The sequence below is a fragment of the Choloepus didactylus genome, chromosome 10, assembly GCF_015220235.1.
Source record: "Choloepus didactylus isolate mChoDid1 chromosome 10, mChoDid1.pri, whole genome shotgun sequence".
Classification (NCBI taxonomy): Eukaryota; Metazoa; Chordata; class Mammalia; order Pilosa; family Megalonychidae; genus Choloepus; species Choloepus didactylus.
Genome location: NC_051316.1, coordinates 114117567 through 114137085, shown reverse-complemented (window position 1 = coordinate 114137085; position 19519 = coordinate 114117567). Strand labels below are relative to the sequence as shown.

The window sequence follows — 19519 nt, the reverse complement described above, 5'->3', positions numbered from 1 at the left end:
CTGGGTGTCTGATCCCACGGTTGTTGGAATTTTGATTGGGATTGCATTGAATCTGTAGATGAGTTTGGGTAGAATTGACATCTTAATGACATTTAGTCTTCCTATCCATGAACATGGAATATTTTTCCATCTTTTAAGGTCCCCTTCTATTTCTTTTAGTAGAGTTATGTAGTTTTCTTTGTATAGGTCTTTTACATCTTTGGTTAAGCTTATTCCTAGGTACTTGATTTTTTTAGTTGCTATTGAAAATGGTATCTTTTTCTTGAGTGTCTCTTCAGTTTGTTCATTTCTAGCATATAGAAACATTACTGACTTATGTGCATTAATCTTGTATCCCGCTACTTTACTAAATTTGTTTATTAGCTCTAGTAGCTGTATCGTCGATTTCTCAGGGTTTTCTAGATATAAGATCATATCATCTGCAAACAATGACAGTTTTACTTCTTCTTTTCCAATTTGGATGCCTTTTATTTCTTTGTCTTGCCGGATTGCCCTGGCTAGCACTTCCAGCACAATGTTGAATAACAGTGGTGACAGCGGGCATCCTTGTCTTGTTCCTGATCTTAGAGGGAAGGCTTTCAGTCTCTCACCATTGAGTACTATGCTGGCTGTGGGTTTTTCATATATGCTCTTTATCATGTTGAGGAAGTTTCCTTCAATTCCTACCTTTTGAAGTGTTTTTATCAAAAAGGGATGTTGGATTTTGTCAAATGCTTTTTCAGCATCTATTGAGATGATCAATTGATTTTTCCCTTTTGACTTGTTAATGTGTTGTAATACATTGATTGATTTTCTTATGTTGAACCATCCTTGCATGCCTGGAATGAACCCCGCTTGGTCATGGTGTATGATTTTTTTAATGTGTCTTTGGATTCGATTTGCAAGTATTTTGTTGAGGATTTTTGCATCTATATTCATTAGGGAGATTGGCCGGTAGTTTTCCTTTTTTGTAGCATCTTTGCCTGGTTTTGGTATTAGATTGATGTTAGCTTCATAAAATGAGTTAGGTAGTGTTCCATTTTCTTCAATGTTTTGAAAGAGTTTGAGTAAGATTGGTGTCAGTTCTTTCTGGAAAGTTTGGTAGAATTCCCCTGTGAAGCCATCTGGCCCTGGGCATTTATTTGTGGGAAGATTTTTGATGACTGATTGGATCTCTTTGCTTGTGATGGGTTGGTTGAGGTCTTCTATTTCTTCTCTGGTCAGTCTAGGTTGTTCATATGTTTCCAGGAAATTGTCCATTTCCTCTACATTATCCAGTTTGTTGTCATACAGTTGTTCATAGTATCCTCTTATAATTTTTTTAATTTCTTCAGGATCTGCAGTTATGTCACCTTTTTCATTCATTATTTTGTTTATATGGGTCTTCTCTCTTTTTGATTTTGCCAGTCTAGCTAGGGGCTTGTCAATCTTGTTGATCTTCTCAAAGAACCAACTTTTGGTGATATTTATCCTCTCTATTGTTTTTTTTTCTCTATGTCATTTATTTCTGCTTTAATCCTTGTTATTTCTTTTCTTCTACTTGGTTTAGGATTGGTTTGCTGTTCATTTTCTAGCTTCTTCAGTTGATCCATTAGTTCTTTGATTTTGGCTCTTTCTTCCTTTTTAATATATGTGTTTAGTGCTATAAATTTCCCCCTTAGCACTGCTTTTGCTGCATCCCATAGATTTTGGTATGTTGTGTTCTCATTTTCATTCGTCTCTATGTATTTAGCAATTTCTCTTGCTATTTCTTCTTTAACCCACTGATTGTTTAGGAGTGTGTTGTTTAACCTCCAGGTATTTGTGAATTTTCTAAGTCTCTGATGGTTATTGGCTTCTAATTGTATTCCATTGTGGTCAGAGAATGTGCTTTGAATAACTTCAATCTTTTTAAATTTATTGAGGCTTGTTTTATGTCCCAGCATATGATCTATTCTGGAGAAAGTTCCATGAGCACTAGAAAAGTATGTGTATCCTGGTGATTTGGGATGTAATGTCCTGTAGATGTCTGTTAAATCTAATTCATTTATCAGATTGTTTAGGTTTTCAATTTCCTTATTGGTCTTCTGTCTGGTTGATCTATCTATAGGAGAGAGTGATGTGTTGAAGTCTCCCACAATTATTGTGGAAACATCAATTGCTTCCTTTAGTTTTGCCAGTGTTTCTCTCATGTATTTTGTGGCACCTTGACTGGGTGCATAGACATTTACGATTGTTATTTCTTCTTGCTGAATTGCCCCTTTTATTAGTATGTAGTGGCCTTCTTTGTCTCTCAAAACATCCCTGCATTTGAAGTCTATTTTATCTGAGATTAATATTGCTACACCTGCTTTCTTTTGGCTGTAGCTTGCATGAAATATTTTTTTCCATCCTTTCACTTTCAGTTTCTTTGTGTCCCTGTGTCTAAGATGAGTCTCTTGTATGCAACATATTGATGGTTCATTTTTTTTGATCCATTCTGCGAATCTATATCTTTTAATTGGGGAGTTTAATCCATTTACATTCAACGTTAAAACCGTGAAGGCATTTCTTGAATCGGCCATCTTATCCTTTGGATTATGTTTGCCATATTTTTCCCTCTCTCTATTAATATCCTTTATTGTACCCATACCGAATCTCTTTAGTACTGAACCTTTCTCCAGGTCTCTCTGTCCTGTCTTTGTTTCTCTGTCTGTAGGGCTCCCTTTAGTATCTCCAGTAGGGCAGGTCTCTTGTTAGCAAATTCTCTCAGCATTTCTTTGTCTGTGAAAAATTTAAGCTCTCCCTCAAATCTGAAGGATAGCTTTGCTGGATAAAGTATTCTTGGCTGGAAATTCCTCTCACTCAGAATTTTAAATATATCGTGCCACTGCCTTCTTGCCTCCATGGTGGCTGCTGAGTAGTCACTACTTAGTCTTATGCTGTTTCCTTTGTATGTGGTGAATTGCTTTTCTCTTGCTGCTTTCAGAACTTGCTCCTTCTCTTCTATGTTTGACAGTGTGATCAGTATATGTCTCGGAGTGGGTTTTTTTGGATTTATTCTATTTGGAGTTCGCTGAGCATTTATGATTTGTGTATTTATGTTGTTTAGAAGATTTGGGAAGTTTTCCCCAACAATTTCTTTGAATACTCTTCCTAGACCTTTACCCTTTTCTTCCCCTTCTGGGACACCAATGAGTCTTATATTTGGACGTTTCATATTATCTATCATATCCCTGAGGTCCATTTCGAGTTTTTCAATTTTTTTCCCCATTCTTTCTTTTATGCTTTCATTTTCCATTCTGTCATCTTCCAGGTCACTGATTCGTTGTTCAACTTCCTCTAGTCTTGTACTATGAGTGTCCAGAATCTTTTTAATTTGGTCAACAGTTTCTTTAATTTCCATAAGATCATCCATTTTTTTATTTAGTCTTGCAATGTCTTCTTTATGCTCTTCTAGGGTCTTCTTGATTTCCTTCATATCCCGTACTATGGTCTCATTGTTCATCTTTAGTTCTTTGAGTTGCTGCTCTAGGTGCTGTGTCTCTTCTGGTCTTTTGATTTGGGTGCTTGGGCTTGGGTTATCCATATCGTCTGGTTTTTTCATATGCTTTATAATTTTCTGTTGTTTTTGGCCTCGTGGCATTTGCTGAACTTGATAGGGTTCTTTTAGGATTTGTAGACCAATTGAAGTCCTTATCTCTAATTTATCAGATCTACAGCTTCGTGGAGTACACTTTCTCTAACTAACCAGCAGGTGGCGTCCACGAGCCACCTGTTCTCCACAAGCCAGTTCTCCCCTGCTTAGCCTTTTTGGTGAGTGGGGGAGTGAGTCTTGTGGGGTCCAATTGGTGTACCAAGCTTGCGTGTGTAGTTGGTGTTGCCTGCCCTGTATATGGGGCGTGTTTCTGGGCAGTCAGGGAGGGGGGGGGTGGCTCTAACAATCAAATCTCCCTGGTGATCCTAGAGTTTTAAAGCTGCTGCAATAGTCTAATCCTTCAGTTCAGTCCTGCCACAGTTTGTCTCTGCCACTGACCCACAAGTCCTTGGTATTGGCGTATGGCTCCAGAGACTTGCAAGTGGGCCCCTCTTCCAGGCCGTGCACCCCGGGTCCTCTGTTGAGGGATAATTGTGCTATGTCACATGTGAGTGCTGTCCCCCCAGGGCAGTTCTGGGCTGCTGGGCTGTGTAGGGAGGCTCCCAGTGTGCTGAAATGATGGCTGAATGGGGCTTTGTTCATTCACACTGCTCTACCTTCCCAGCTCTGGGACAATCAGCTGAGGTTGCAGGGAAGGCTAATGTCCACGCCCAGTTTTGTGGTGTGTGCCTGTTATTTGAAGCACTTCCGTCACACTGGGTTGTCTGGGGCAGTTCTGGGCTATGGGGCTGGCGATGGGCAGGAGTGTTTCCTGTCCACCAGGATGATGGCTGTGAGCGGACACCCCCCTCTTCTTGGGAAGTTGTGGTGTTTAGTGAATTTTCTCAGCCACTGGATTATTGCGTTTTGTCTCAGAGCTCTCCTAGTTCTGCTCTTGACTTGACCTGCCCAACAGTGCAAGTCTTTGAAGCTTTCTGTATTGGCTTCTTAGAGTAATTGTTTTAGAAAAAGAAAAAAGGATTAAAAAAAAAAAAAAGAAAAAAAAAACGGGCCCTCCTCAGAGATCTAATGGGTTATTGAAATGCTAAGAGACAAAGCAACCAGGGCCATTAAGGAAAGGTCCACAGGGCAGAGAGATCAGCTTTTCTTCGCGATTTGCATATGCGCCTCAGGGCCCTTCCCCTTTCTATGTTCACCAGAACTCCAAAAATCCTCCGCTTTTATTTTGGAGTTTTTCGTGTTGTTTTTTTTTCTATGCCTGTCTCCTCTCTGCTGGGCTGGCTGCTCTCAGATTCTCTGGTGTCTGGTCTCAGTCTATCTATGGTTGGATTTTGGATCAGTAGAATGAGTTTCCGATAAGGGCTGCCACTGCACTTCTCCCTTCTCCTTCCTGGAGCTGACAGCCCCTCCTCCCCCGGGACTGAGCCTGGCAGGGAGGGGCGCGGGTCCCCTGGCCGCAAAAACTTACAGATTTCGCTGATCTCAGCAGTTCCACGTTTTCATGAGTGTTGTATGAAGTATGCCCAAAGTCAGATTGCTCTGTGGTGTCCAGTCCACGCAGTTCCTGGCTTTCTACCTACTTTCCTGGAGGAGTAACTAAAACATACAGCTCATCAGTCTGCCATCTTGCCCCGCCTCTCCTATGATACTTTTTAAACCAATCTCCCAGAGTGTTTGGTTTTTATCTGTGTGCATAAGGCATAAGTATCATTTGCATGGAGGGAAAAAATAAATAAGAGACTGCATACTTCAAATGTGTAAGAGAAACTGATGGGCTAAAGAGAAAGAAGCATGTATTTTCACCTAGTAAACCTGAAAGCGACAGATTTTTACTTTCAGTTTTAAAGTAGCCACTTATTAAATATATGTCCCAATTCCATTTCCAGGAATTTATGTTACAGAAGCACTGCCACATACAGATACAAAAATGCACACCGTGGCAGTTTACAATATCAAAAAATTGTTAACAACCTAAATGTCGTTTTATAGGGGACTGTTTAAATAATGGTTATCTCCAAAAACAATGATTATTCAGACTTTCAAGAGAGTGATGAATAAATATCATATATGAATAAATGTGTACAGTGTAAATTTATACATGTACACATTTACAACTGAAAATATATTCACCAAAATGTTAAAAAAAAAAATACTACAACTTGATGATTGGATTTCAGGGGGTAATATGCTTCTGTATGCTTTTCTTCAAGTTCTTAATTTTCTCCATAGAGTATGTATTAACTTTATGAACAGAAAAAAGTTTTTAATTTAATAAAAAAAAAAGCAAACCTCTTTTTGGCTTATGGATTTTTTTCAATATTTTGAAGTGTTTCCTCAGAAATGATTGACAGAAGTAATATTAGTTCAAAGAGTATAGCCACTTATAAAAACATTTTAGAGTTTATATTAAACTATTATGGTTATACAATTACCAGTGGTTGAAATGTTTATCAGATTACCCTATACAAACTCAGAGCTAAGAAAATCTGGCAGGAACACTTTTTAAAAGGCATCCAGAAAATTTAAAAAGTACTTATTCAACAGCACTTTTAAAAAGAAAGTGTGCCAACAAGAAAAGATTTCCACAACACACTGATAAATGAAAGGAAAAAGTGCAGAATTATATGTATGCTATCATTCCATTTTTTAAATACAAAATAAAAACTAAAAACACTACACTTTATATGTTCACATAGACAGAAATGAATTTGGAAGGTTGTACAATCAAACAGTTAACAGTAGTAAAGTCTGTGCAGTGAGACTGGGGGCAGAGGAAAGGGACAACTTTTCACTTTTACCACACAGACTTCTATGCTGTGTAAATTGTTTTTTATATAACAAGCTTGAATGCCTTGGGTCAGTTTTTAAGTTGATACATATTCTTTAAAATCACTTACTGAAAAGAAGGGATTTGTACACACATTCACATTTCATACATAATTTCTAGCAAGAGCCTCTAAAAGTTTGCCCCTAAAAGAGTTTTGTTTTTAATCCTTAGGCCCTCCCTAACACAGAAGCCTCAGGAATAAATGGTCAACTTTAGACATGTTTAACCCTCTAAGCAAGCCTAGTCAGTGTGGATTTTCTTCCAGGCATAAATCAATGAGCCACAGTTTATACATAAGAGGGCAAATTTTTCTAAATTTAGGGTCCTCAAAACAATGTGTCCTTTTCAAATTACACACTCAACAGACTTAAAATCTTAAAGCATCAATGTGACTAGACATTATATAAGAAGCTGCACAAAATTTAGCTACATATATGTAGTAGTACAGGTAAAGAAAACCAATAGACAATCACATTTTCCTTTCATTTCACTGACCAATCATATACTTTTTGGTTAAAATAAAATTTTAAATGCATAAAATGTTAAATAGAGACTCTGCATTTTAGACTATATCTTTGTTTTATTTATTGTCATCTGGGCATTATCTGGAAAAAACAGCGTGGCTTGCTTTCATTTTACATTTTTGCAGAAGTTTCCCAAGTCTCTTTCAGACAGAATAAATCTAACAGACTTTCTCCCAAGCTATGGAGCCACAGCTGGAATAATAACTCCAATCAGTTATTGTTTCATGTACTTCATTCTATTTTAAAACAGCTTTATTCTAATTTGAAAACTGTTCTCTTTGTCATATGGCAGCTTAGAGCTAAAAATCTTTATAATCAAAGCCTTTAACTGAGGAAGAACTAAGTACTATAAACTCTTCTCTTTACTGTTGCTAGGCAAACAAACAAACCAGAAAAGGGTTTGGAAGGAGAATGCAGCAGGCCTGGCAGTCTGACTAAAGTGTACTTGAGAGCTCTCAGGCAGCACTGCCAAACTCCTGCGATCTGTAAAACTGAACATCAAGAAACCTTAGAAATCTTCAAAGCCAACCCCTCACTTTACACATCTGATGTTGAGTAGCCCAGAAGGACCATAGATTGACTGTCCAAGGTCACAAAACAAGTCACTAAGAGAGCTGAGTTTAGAACAAAGTCTTCTGACTTTCCACCACTCTCTTTCCTCCTTGTGCTTCTTTATAATGTAAAATGCAAACAGTGGGATTGTAGATCAAGGGGAAAACAAATCTATTTCTACTGCAAAACTATAAGTGGCCTTCAAGATTTTCTAACAAGGAAGAATGGGAACAAAAAGATCAAAACACTCTGAGCCAAGAAAAATGGTGGCAAAATGGAGGCCATTAGCTTTTCAGGTATATCTTACACAACACGACCCCATGGGAAGAGACCAAGCACCCCAAGGACAGAGCCACAGGTGAGCTGGGTGCAATGGATGATTTAAAAAAAATAATAAGTTTTTGAAGCCACTTATTAAGTCAGTAATATGCATTTGAAACTGCTTAAAAAGAATTACTCATACCATAAATGATTAGTCTTTTACTTGTAGGCAGGATGGAGTGTTAGGAGGAGACTGGGGTCAAGGAAGAAAGCTAAAAGACTGAAGTAATCCAAAAGAAAGGTGAAGAGGAATGTAACTGGGAAGACAAACTGACAACAAAGGAAAACACACTACAAAGGAATACTGGGCAGGACTTGGAAATAACTGAATAGATACAGGGATGAAAGAGAAGAGAGAAGATAAGATAACTAAGGTTTCTAGGTGGTTAGAACCCAGGAGTCTTTGGGGGACATCTGCAGTTAGTTGAATCCTAATATTCTTCTATTATTTTCCTAATATCTAAAATCAATTTACATTTAAATAATTAAACTAAAAACTTTAAAGACAATATATTTGGGGGAAACATTTTTTAAATCCTTACTGGTGGTTACTACAAGAGTTTTGATGACAGAGGGAATGTACCGCTAAGAGATCAGTTGCAGACCATTTACTGATAGAATGAACACATCAATTTCTAAATGAGTTTTCTCACCTATGAAATCCCTCACCCCTCTCTCTCACGATTGTTGTGAGGATGAAATAATACATGGAAACAATTAATCCAGTGCCTGGCACATGATAGATGCTCAAAAGTTAGATCTTAAATCTATGAATCCCGTCAGCTCACCAAAATGTCTATTTGCCTAAATATAGCTTGTCTCTTGTCTCATCTATACCTCGCTTCAGCAGCAAGGGATTAAATGGTTCAACCTACAAGTTGTCTAGAATGCATAAAAGCCGCTTTTCTATAACCAGCAGCTCTGCCTGGGCATAAAACAAAACCTCTGTGAACTACAAGATATAAAAGTTACAGAATGGGTCCTCTGTCCAGTCACATGACCAAGTGTCAGTTCTACCTCACTGCGGGTCAGGCCTTGCTAGCTCTCTGGGCTGACAGCTGAGGGCTCCCTGCCTCTGCTTCCCCACACCCCACCTGTACCCACCCCAACTGCTGCTTCAGCAAAACACAACTCCAAGCCTTGTTACCCTCAAACTCCGATCAGCTAGATTGTGGTGATGAACGCATAACTATGTTATTGTACTGTGGACAGTGGATTGTATATCATGGATGATTGTATGGTGTGTGAATGTATTTCAATAAAACTGAATTTAATAAAAAAAAAAAAAACTCCGATCAGCAACGAGGCTCTCCTCTTTCAGATTTGGCCCTTCTACCACTCCCCACACAATTCTAACCAGCTCATACTGTCTCTCAGAACAGGTTTCAACCTCCTCCTCTCCGCCCTTGCCCCATCACTTTAGCCGAAGAGCTGAGTTTCAAGCCTTTTTAAAAATCATCAATTGGCTTGATCTTCTACTCATTCCAGTCTAATTAACCTTGGCCCTTCCTTTCCACTCATCCACAGCCCATATAAAGGAATTAAAGTAAAGCACAAAGATGAGGGTTTACCTTCAATAAAAAGATATTCAAAATTCTATACACTGAGCTGCCCACACTTATTCCCAAATACTCAATTCTCCTCTCTTTCCACTCAGTGTCTGAGACTGGCAAAAATGCCACATTTGCCACTTCTCATTCCAATTTATTCATGTATTTAACTTCTTACTACAGTATGAAAATACACTCTTTATATATGTTAAGCCTTTTTTTCTAATTTCCTACAGTTTGGTGGCTATGCTACTTGGTTCTGCCTACAACAATTTATAGTAAGTTGCAGTATCAAGTAAAAAATGTTAGCAGAATCTATATATGTAGCTGACCTTTGACGAGACAATTTCTTGAAGACAGGAATCATGTCATGGTAATCTTTATATTTCTGAACACCACATAGTGAGCTACCATCTATACAAGAGGCATGCAATCAATTTTTTAAATTGAATTGAGAAGCTACATGGTAAAGAAGGAAGAGCACTGGACTGGGACTCCATCCATGTGAACTGCAGATGAGCTCACAAGCTGTGTTACTCTGGGAAAATCACACCCTCTGGACCTCAGAAGCCTCTCCTGAAACAAGGGCCATGAGGCCATGAAGAGTAGATGACCTCTAGGCTCACTTCCATCTGCTACTCCAGAAACAGTGGGAAAGGGTTCTTCCACACCCCTCTTTCCTATCACACCCAAAACAGTTCAGGCCTCTTAGAGGCCAAGGACTTTGAGCACTTAACATCTGCAAAACCCAGCCAGCATCCCAAAACTGTGGGTGAGGTGTCCCCTGGCCTACAACTGATAGGTAATGACACTTATCTGCATACTTACCTCCACAAGAATATGTTCATACATCATTTTGTGCACCTTGAACCATTACTTTTTTTTCTTTTTAATTCCACACAGAGCTTAGCACTTAACACCATGCTCAACCAACTTCTAACTTGGACTGAAAGGTGGAAATGGCAGGAGAAGGCACCAGTTTTGGGATCCATTTTTACTCTACCAATAACCTTAGGCAAGTAAAAACCCTGCTGGACAGATAAGGGGGACTATTTTGCAACCTAATGCTGTCAAGGTGACAAAACAGGTGAATTGAAAATATTTTTAAGTGGCACTGTTTATTGCCAGATTAGAATTCTTATGTATTAAATATCCACCTTTTTTTTTTTACGCAGTCCAGTTAAATACTTGGACAGTTATAGTCTGTGATTTAGTCTGATATAGTCTGAGCTGGGAAATGTGTCACTAAGTTATTTTTGAAATCCCTTCCAATTCTAAAGCTGCCTGATATCCTAAGAATAAGCTCAGGGTCAGTCCAAAAATCACAAATCCACCTCCCCTTCACACAGTCTGCTGAAGTATTCCAAGTCAGAGGAGATACACTGTGGGTACAGCAGTCCCTGGACAAACTAAGTGGCTCCCCAGAAGTAGTGTGTGGAGAGGAAGAAGCCCGGATGCCTCAGCACCCAGTGCCTCACGCAGAGTATGTTAAAATCACCCAAACGTCGCGGCAGCAGCACCAGCCTGTGACGAAGGCTTTGTTTTAGGACTTCGGACACTTGAATCAACCAATCCCCTCTGTCTCTAACCAGCTAAATCACCTCTCCTATCGGTAGGATGGCAGGTTGGCCTAGAAGCCCTAAGGTCTTTTCTAGCTCTGACATCCAGAAATCCCACCTGGGCAGAACTGTGGGTGGCCGGAGCACCCACTCCCTCTCTGACCAGGAGTAAAACCAAGTTCCCCTGCAGAGGGTCTACAGTCCCCATCTGCGAAACAGAATAGTGATCCTCAACCTGGGGGACACATCCCCCTACGAGTGCCTATCAGGATCGGGGGGAGAGGGAGGGAGCAGGGCACAGTGAGGATTGTTTCAAACTCCAACCACTTGCTCTCCGGAAGGAAGCGCGCCAAGTTCCCGGGGAGTGTGGGAAGGAAGGAAACAGAAACACAGCGGCCAGAGGGTGGGGACCTTTGGTCGCTCTGGCACAAGGGGAGCCGCCAGATTGCACTCCCGTGAGCTGGGAGTGTGGTCAAGCTTACTGCGTGCCTAGCAGGACAACGGGGTGCCCGGGCTGCACCCCGGCCGCGATCCCCGCCCCGCCGCCCGCAGGCTTGCTCGCTCACCCACAAGCTGCTGAAGTAGTCCAGCCCGCGGCAGATAAGGGCGCCGGCGTGGGCCAGCAGCACCTGCACGCCCAGGTAGCTGCCGAGGCAGTAAAGACCGTAGAGGAGCGGGCCGCCGGCGCCCAACAGCAGCAGGAGGCGGCGGCGGCGCAGCGCCTGCTCGCCCAGGGCCTCGATGCCGTAGTCGGCGAAGCAGAGCGGCAGCAGCAGCGCCGCCAGCACGATGGGCGTGTGCGCGCGGTGCAGGCGGTGCAGCCAGTGGCGGCCCAGGCGAGTCAGCGAGCTCTTGAAAGGGTGCAGGAAGGTGCCGCATAGCACGGCCCACAGCAGCGGCCGCAGGAAGGCCTCCAGGATGAAGTAGACGAGCACGGCGGCGCCGCAGCACAGGCACACGAACAGCACGGCCCCGGTGTTGTAGAAGGCCTGCTTGATGGGCTTGTCGAAGCGCAGAGCTAGCGCGGCCGCGCGCGGAGTCTCCCCACCACCACCGCCGCCGCCGCCGCCGCCACCCGGCCCGACCGCGCGCGGGACCCTCGGCGCCTGGCCGGGGGAGCCCCGCGGACTGTGTCCCTCTGAAGGCCCGCCGCTATCAGCCATGGTGCCGCCGCCGCCGCCGCCGAGAGGCGGTACTGGGAAGCCAGGCAAAAGCCTCCAGCGGGAGGCAGGGCCGGCGCGCGGCTTTGTGGGAATTGTAGTTCCTAACTGGCCACCAAGCGCCTATAGGACCTTTGGGAAACTACATCTCCCAAGGAGTTTAGGGCGCGCTCTGCCGTCCCCAGGCTCCCTAAGCCCATTGGTCCTCGCAGGATTCAGGTAACAGGTTCCAGGGGTCTACATCTTCCTGGGGGTTAAAAAAAAAAAAAAAAAAAAACTCCCTTTGATTGTTGCCGCCTTCTAGGGATGTGGGATCCCAAATAAGGCCCTTCATTCAGAGTTTGAAAAGCCAGGCTGCACTTCAGAAACCCGTGGGGGTATACTTAATAAAAGACTGACGCCCAGATTCTTATGTTATTCATTTATTTAATAAACACTTAAACAGTGTTTGCTCTGACAGAACTAGATTAGTAGATTAATAGGCCTAGAGAAGGATAAAGAGATTGAGAGATGGCTGCTAACGATGTGGGGTTTTTCTTTTTGGAGAAATGAAAATATTCTAAAATTGGTTGTGGTGATGAATGCACAACTCTGTGAATATACTAAAAGCCGGTCATTGTATAGTGTGGATGGATTATATGGTATGTGAATATATCTCAATAAAACTGCTTTTTTTTTTAAAAAAAAAGGGTTTGCGCTGGTGTTTTTGACAGAGATTTAAATAGCAATTACCATGTGACCCGCACTGTTGTAAGCACCTCACTCCTGGTAACTCATTTAATCCTTACAACAACCCTACAAAGAAAGTGTTATTATCATCCTCTTCTGCAAGGAGGAAAACCGAGGCACAAAGAAGTTAAGTACCTTGGCACGTAAGTGGCAGAAGGAGGATTCAAACTCAGGCAGTCTGGCTCCTCAGTTACACCGTTATCTGCTATGCTAATAGTTCTGACAAGGGGTCTCTTAGCAATTTTTTAAGCTCCTCAGAGGATTGTAATGTGCAGCCAGTGTTGACAACAGCCTGTGCAGATGTCAGATGTCAGAGATGGGAGCAATCTAAACTGAAAGAGCTTTAGATCAGAGTCTCAAACTGCCACTGTTTCTTTTTGAAACCTGAGGTAAGTAAGGTCAAAAAGCCCCAAACCTCAATTTCCCCTGTCATGTGGGAGTGATTACAATAGAAGCTCTTACCTTAGGGTTATTGAGAAAAAGAGGAAAGGCTGGGGCAGTGCAAAGGGCTTCAGTTCTGTCGGAAGGGTCCCAGGATCCAAGACTACCACACATAAAATACCTCCAACAGCATTTTTATTTTAAAAAGCCTCTACTAATTAAATATTCAGTATGAAAGTGCTTCAAAACCCTGCAAGTAACCTTCTTTCCTGTTTTTGTAAGTTTTCATATTAATTTCAATATGATTTTTGTTTCTCCTCTAGAGTATACAGGAAGGTAGCGTTATCCACAGTTTTCAGGTAAAGAAACTGTCATAGTTTGCCTGAGTTGCTATCCCAAACACCACACACTGGGTTGGCATCAACAATGGGAATTTATTGGTCTTAGGTTTTGAAGCTAGAAGTCCCAAATCAAGATATTGTCAAAGCTATGCTTTCTTCCAGGATCTGTAGTGTTCTGGTTCTGGCTGCTGGCAAACCTTGAGGTTCCTTGGCCTGTATTTCTGTAACTGAGAAGTTAAGATTTAGGGGATGAATCATTATGTAGATATTCCATTGTACATTGTATATAAGAGTAGACAGAAGGATAACCTGAAATCTCTGAACTGTAATCCAGCTGCCCTGATCTCTGATAAGGATTGTATGACTATACAGCCTTTATCTTGTGATTATAAAAACCTTGTGACTGACCCTCACTGGTACCCCTTTGTCCAGTTTTTCAACTTTAGACTCTTATGATCACTAAAGACAGTTTGTTAATGAAGGGCCTTGAGTCAGCCCAGAACTAACCCACCCCGATTCCAAAGCGCAATAATTAGATCATCTCTATCCTCATCACCTCTAGCCATTGTGCTCATTATCCTAAAACCTGCCCATTTTTTGATACTATAAAACTCTCAGAATTACTGCAGTTAGAGGAGACAGATTTTTAGGCTGATAGGCCATCTGTTCTCCTGCTTCACACTTAGCAATGAACTCTTTTTCTGTTTGAAACCCCAATGTCTCAGGAATTGGTCTTTGAGCGCATCAAGCAGAGAACCCACCACTTTTAATCAGTAACATTTTGTCCTGCCATCACATGGCGATGTCCTCTCCTTTCTGCTCTTCTGGTTTCTGCTGACTTCCTGGTTCTCTCTACAGGTCCTCCTTCTAGTAATCAGATTAAGGCTCATCCTGCTTCAGTTGGCCACACTTTAACTAAAAATAATATCTTCAAAAGGTCCTACTTACAGTGGGTTCACACCAACAGGGACATGGATTAAGATTAAGAACATGTGTTTTTTTTGGGGGGTGTACATTACTCAACCTACCACAAAAACTACTACTTACTAAGACTTGGAGTCAAGGGGATTCAGTAAAATAAGAAAAGGAAAAAGTAACTTCTCTCCAGTTTCAGGTCATGGTCCTTGATTTTCAGGTGGCCATTGTATTTCGACTCTGTAAATATCTTGCTTCAGTTTTTCCTACATTTTGCTTTGCTTTTTAACTACTATGGCCAGGCCTTTTAAGATTATGATTACAAATTATGGTGACATTTGCTTTTAGTATCCATTAGATACTGTCTCACACTGCCCTTTATATAACAGCAAGGCTTCAGCTTACCTTCCAAAAAGTCCCTCAGTCTTTTCTGGGGGGTAGCTCATGCATGCCCAGAGCATGAGTCAATCACTAACCACCCTATATCCACTCTGCTGTCCACACAGCTTTCTGAGTCCAGTGTCTGTCACAAGATTGCCAGTGCCTGTCATAAGATTGCCAATAACCCCAGAAGCTGGATATACCCAAGCTTCTAATACTCAGCATGCCAAAGCAAGAGCTGGGCTCCAATCAGAGATAGAGACAAAGTCCTCATCCCTGACTTGTCGACTCTGTGTCCCTTTGTCACCCAAACCCTGAACCTGGTCACTTGAGCCCAATTATTACAAATCCTTTTATTAAGAATTCCTTCCATACCTATCTTTGGTCCTCTAACCACAAATGCTTGAAACACATCCAAAGGGCCAGTGGCCTCTCTGTCCTCCTCCAAAGACTTGGCTCTCGTGCTCTAGTTACAGAATGGAAGTATCTATCAAAGGATGCAGACAGATACCATCTGTTTGCACTGGGCATGGGGGGTTGCTAATGTTTCCTAAATTGCACTGGGGCTCCAGCTAGCTAATCAAAAACGCCCCTGTCATGGTGCTCTGCTTTCATGTTTCAATGAAAGGCAAAGCTGCTGAACATTTCAAAACTGTTCTGATGGCCAAAGCAATAGAACTGTCAGGTCTCAGATCAATTTCTATTCGGGATGGAAATCCAACAGATTTGAAGTTGAAGTTTGAAGCACTAGGAGACTAAGTAGACTAACTAGCTAGAATTTTGCTCACTCCTCTATTCCATTCTATTCCACTCTCCACACTGCAAAGTCAGTGCTTTACTTATCGCTTCCATAAATGTGAGCTTCTTGAAAGCAGGAACTGTGTTTGCTTTATCTCTGTGTCCCCAGCACCTGATGCAGCATAAGACATACAGAGTACAGAACACGGCTTGGTAGGTGTTTGCTGAGCACAAAAACAAAAACAAAAAAGCCCAGGCTTCCTGCAAAAAGTGGTGTTGAAACACTAGGGATGTTTCTCCTGAGAATTCATGTAGTTCAGAGCAGAGACAAATTAAAATACATCTACAAACTAAATTTAAGAAGGGCACACACAGTCCACTCAAATCTGTAGCTCAAAGAACATGTGCTTTTAGAATGTTCCTCCAAAGTGCAAGGCTACTTAGATTCAGTCTGTTGGCCCCACATCACACCTCACTCCAAGGAACTCAAAGAAGAACTACCTCCACGGGCATGTGGGATAGAGTGGAGGTGAAACAGACTCATAGTAGTGGCTCAAGCTGGCCCTGGAGACCCCACTACCTCTGGCCTGCCAGCTGCATAAACCGATGAATTTCCTAATCATTTAAACCAGTTTTAGTTCGGTTTTACATTACTTGCAAGAGAAAGCTTGCTAGCTGATAATACCTGCATCACTGTTTGCTGTGAGGACAAAATGAGGGAGTGTGTATAAAGCAGCAGCATGGGGACTGGGCTCTCAGGGTGACTCTTTGTTTTATTCTAGGGAAGCCAGAGGCATGTCTTAAACAACAATTAATGTCTACAGACTCCCAAAGTATCAAAACAACAAATAGTTCTGGAGATATAATACCACACACAGGCAGAGAAGAGATATTCCAGGGCCTTGTGTCTATCTTGTAGTCCTCCATGTGTCTCAGCAGACATTTACTGAGAGTGCTGACCTCCTGCTGGGTATAGACCACTGTTGCAGTGTAGTGTGTGTCTGTTACATAAAGAGGTATGTACAGTGCGGTAGGGGAGACCTTGTGAAAATGCAATCAGACATGCATTTAGATTCCGACTCATACTATCTGTGTGCTCGTGGGCAAGTTACATCACATCTCTGAGCTCAGTTTCCTTATCTGTAAAATGGACACAACACCTTTCTCACAGGGTGGCAATAAGGAGTAAATGGGAAAATGACATAAGTAAACATCCAGGACTGTCTTGTGGTGTCTCAAACTGATTTATGGTGGTCCACACTGTCCAGGGTCACCATTTTGCACAATTCCAGGAGACACTATTGATATTTGGGGGCACAATTCACATTTGGTATCCACTGGAGTTGTGCAACAACTGCCAAGGACACACTGAGCTCCTTAGAACAATGGCTGTACTTTAACATCTCTTCACAGGACCGGCCACATAGAAAGATATTTAACTCTCTACTCCGTACCCTTCGCCACTGTTGTATTAGTTAGTGTTCTCTAGGGAAACAGAATCAATGAGAGCTGTCTACGACTATAAAATTTATAAAAGTGACTCATGCAACTGTGGGTATGCACAAATCCAAATTCTGTAGAGCAGTCAGCAAACTGTCAACTCCAAGGAAGATGTCCGATGAACTCCTCAGGAAACAAACCAGCAACTTCGACAAACTCCTCAGGAAATGAACTGGGATCTTCGATGAAGGTGTTTGATGAACTCCTCAGGAAACGCTTTGCTGGGCAGCCAAAGCAGCAGTCTTGCTTACAAGTCTTCAACTGATTAATTGGATTAAATCCAGCCAATTGCATTCTCTCATTGTGGAAGACACGCCCTTTGGTGAGTCATCAGTCACAGCTGCAGTCAATTGACTGATGATTTAATAAACCAGCCTATTGGTTTATTAACCAGCCACAAATATCCTTGCAGCAATTGTTAGGTCAGTGTTTGTTTGACCAGACAGCTGGATACTATCACCTGGCCAAGTTGACACATGAACCTAACCATCACAACTGTCGTTTTTCTTGCATCTTCTCTCGCCTCAGTTATACAATACTTTCATAACAGATCTGTTTGCCTCTGGGGATTCCTTGCCTCCTTTGCTACAAGGCTTATCTTTCTAAAATATAAATTTAGTAATATCACTCCTTGGCTTAAAAAATAAATTGCTGGTGGTTCCAATGACAAAAGAATAAAGGGTTTTGCACAGCACATAGAGCCATATAGGATCAAAGCCCAGCTCTTCCCCTTGTCTATCTAGATAATTTCCATTTGTCTGTCAAGCTCAAAAATCACCTCCTTTGTGAAACCTTTCCTGATCCTGATTCAGTGGCTTCCTTCTCTGTAACACCTGTGTCCACCTCTACTCAAGCACCTACCTCATTACACTGTAATTGTTTCCATAAATATCTGAATTCCCCACTGTATCAAAATTCATCAGTGAGTTCTTTGTATTTCCTCCAGTGCCTTGCAAAAGTTTTTTAATAATTGAAAATAATTAATGATGTAGACTCCATATTATTTTAGAGGCTACAAGACATGCTAGAGAGGACACAGGCTTTTTATGCAGGCTGACCTGAATTCCGATCATGGCTCTGCCACTTTCTGCCTGGGTACCCTTTGTGGAAGGTTGAATTATGTATCCCAACAAACACATGTTCTTAATCTTAATCACACACACACACACACACACACACACACACACACACACACACACATTTTAACTAGGACCTTTGGAAGATGTTATTTTTAGTTAAGGTGTGGCCAGTTGAACCAGGGTGAGCCTTACATCTGGATTAAGGGAGGCCTTATAAAGAGAACCTGCAAGTCACAGAAGCAAGAACAGAGAGGACATTAGCATGTGACGGGACCAGAGATGCAAACCAAGGAACCCCAAGGATCGATGGCAGCCAGCACCATAACATACAGACTACGGGAGAAAGCAAGTCTTGCTGATATCTTGATTTTGGACTTCTCATAGCCTCAAAACTGTGAGCCAAAAAATTCCCATTGTATAAGCAACTATTTGTGTAGTATTTGTCATAGAAGCCTGGACAAACTAAGAAACCCTTGGATAAGTTAACTTATCTAAGCATGTTTCCTTAATTGCTCAACAGAATAAAATTTGCAATGCAGGGCTGCTTTGAGGGCTTGAACTAGTATATGCGAGTATCTAGCATGCTACTTGGCCACAGAGTAGGCCTTCAACACAGTCATTATTTCCCTACCCGTATCCCCTTCATAAACAGCACCTCCCTGCTATGAATTGAACCCAACTATAATGGTTGCTTTGCAAGGGAAACTTAACAGTGACTTCTAGAACAGTTATAACAAGGTCTTTGATCATAGTCACTATAATCCAGGACTGGTAATTACACATTTTCTTCTGCTGAGTCCATGGCAGAGATTGCTAATCAACCACTAAAGTCTATCGCATCGAGCCTAGACACAGGCTAGACACAGCTTCAAAATCCTTCTCAGCAGAGCATTCTAGGGAACCATTATCACTGAACAAAGTATGCACGCAAGATGAAACTTATTTGCCATCTCTACTGACTATCTAAACTGGCAGACTGAATATACAGATAATTGGTGTATTAGTTAGGGTTCTCTAGGGATACAGAATCAATGAGAGATATCTATGAATATATGATTTATAAAAGTAACTGTGGATATGCACAAGTCCAAATTCCGTAGGGCAGTCAGCAAACTGACAACTCCCATGAAGATGTTTGATGAAATCCTCAAGAAGCAAACTGGAACTTCGATGCACTCCTCAGGAAACGCTTCGCTGATCAGCCAAAGAAGAAATGAAGGTCCTCTATCTGTCTCACTTAAAAGTCTTCAACTGATTGATTGGATTAAATCCAGACAATTGCATTCTTTCATTGTAGAAGACACGCCCTTCGTTGAGTCATCAGTCACAGCTGCAGCCAATTGATTGATATTTAATAAACCAGCCTGTTGGTTTATTAACTAGCCACAAATGTCCTCACAGCAATGGTTAGGCCAATGCTTGCTTGA

The 19519-nt window shown here is 41.7% G+C and overlaps 1 protein-coding gene across 2 annotated transcripts in view; it reads right to left on the bottom strand.

Annotated features, from left to right (window-relative positions):
- The window catches only part of TMEM245 (transmembrane protein 245), a 111240-nt gene extending 99209 nt beyond the window's left edge, over positions 1–12031 (bottom strand). For both annotated transcript variants that reach the window (XM_037850882.1, XM_037850883.1), the window contains exon 1: positions 11435–12031. In XM_037850882.1, coding sequence (XP_037706810.1) covers positions 11435–12031 — 597 coding nt within the window. The remainder of the gene's footprint in view (positions 1–11434) is intronic.
- Positions 12032–19519: the final 7488 nt, after the last annotated feature.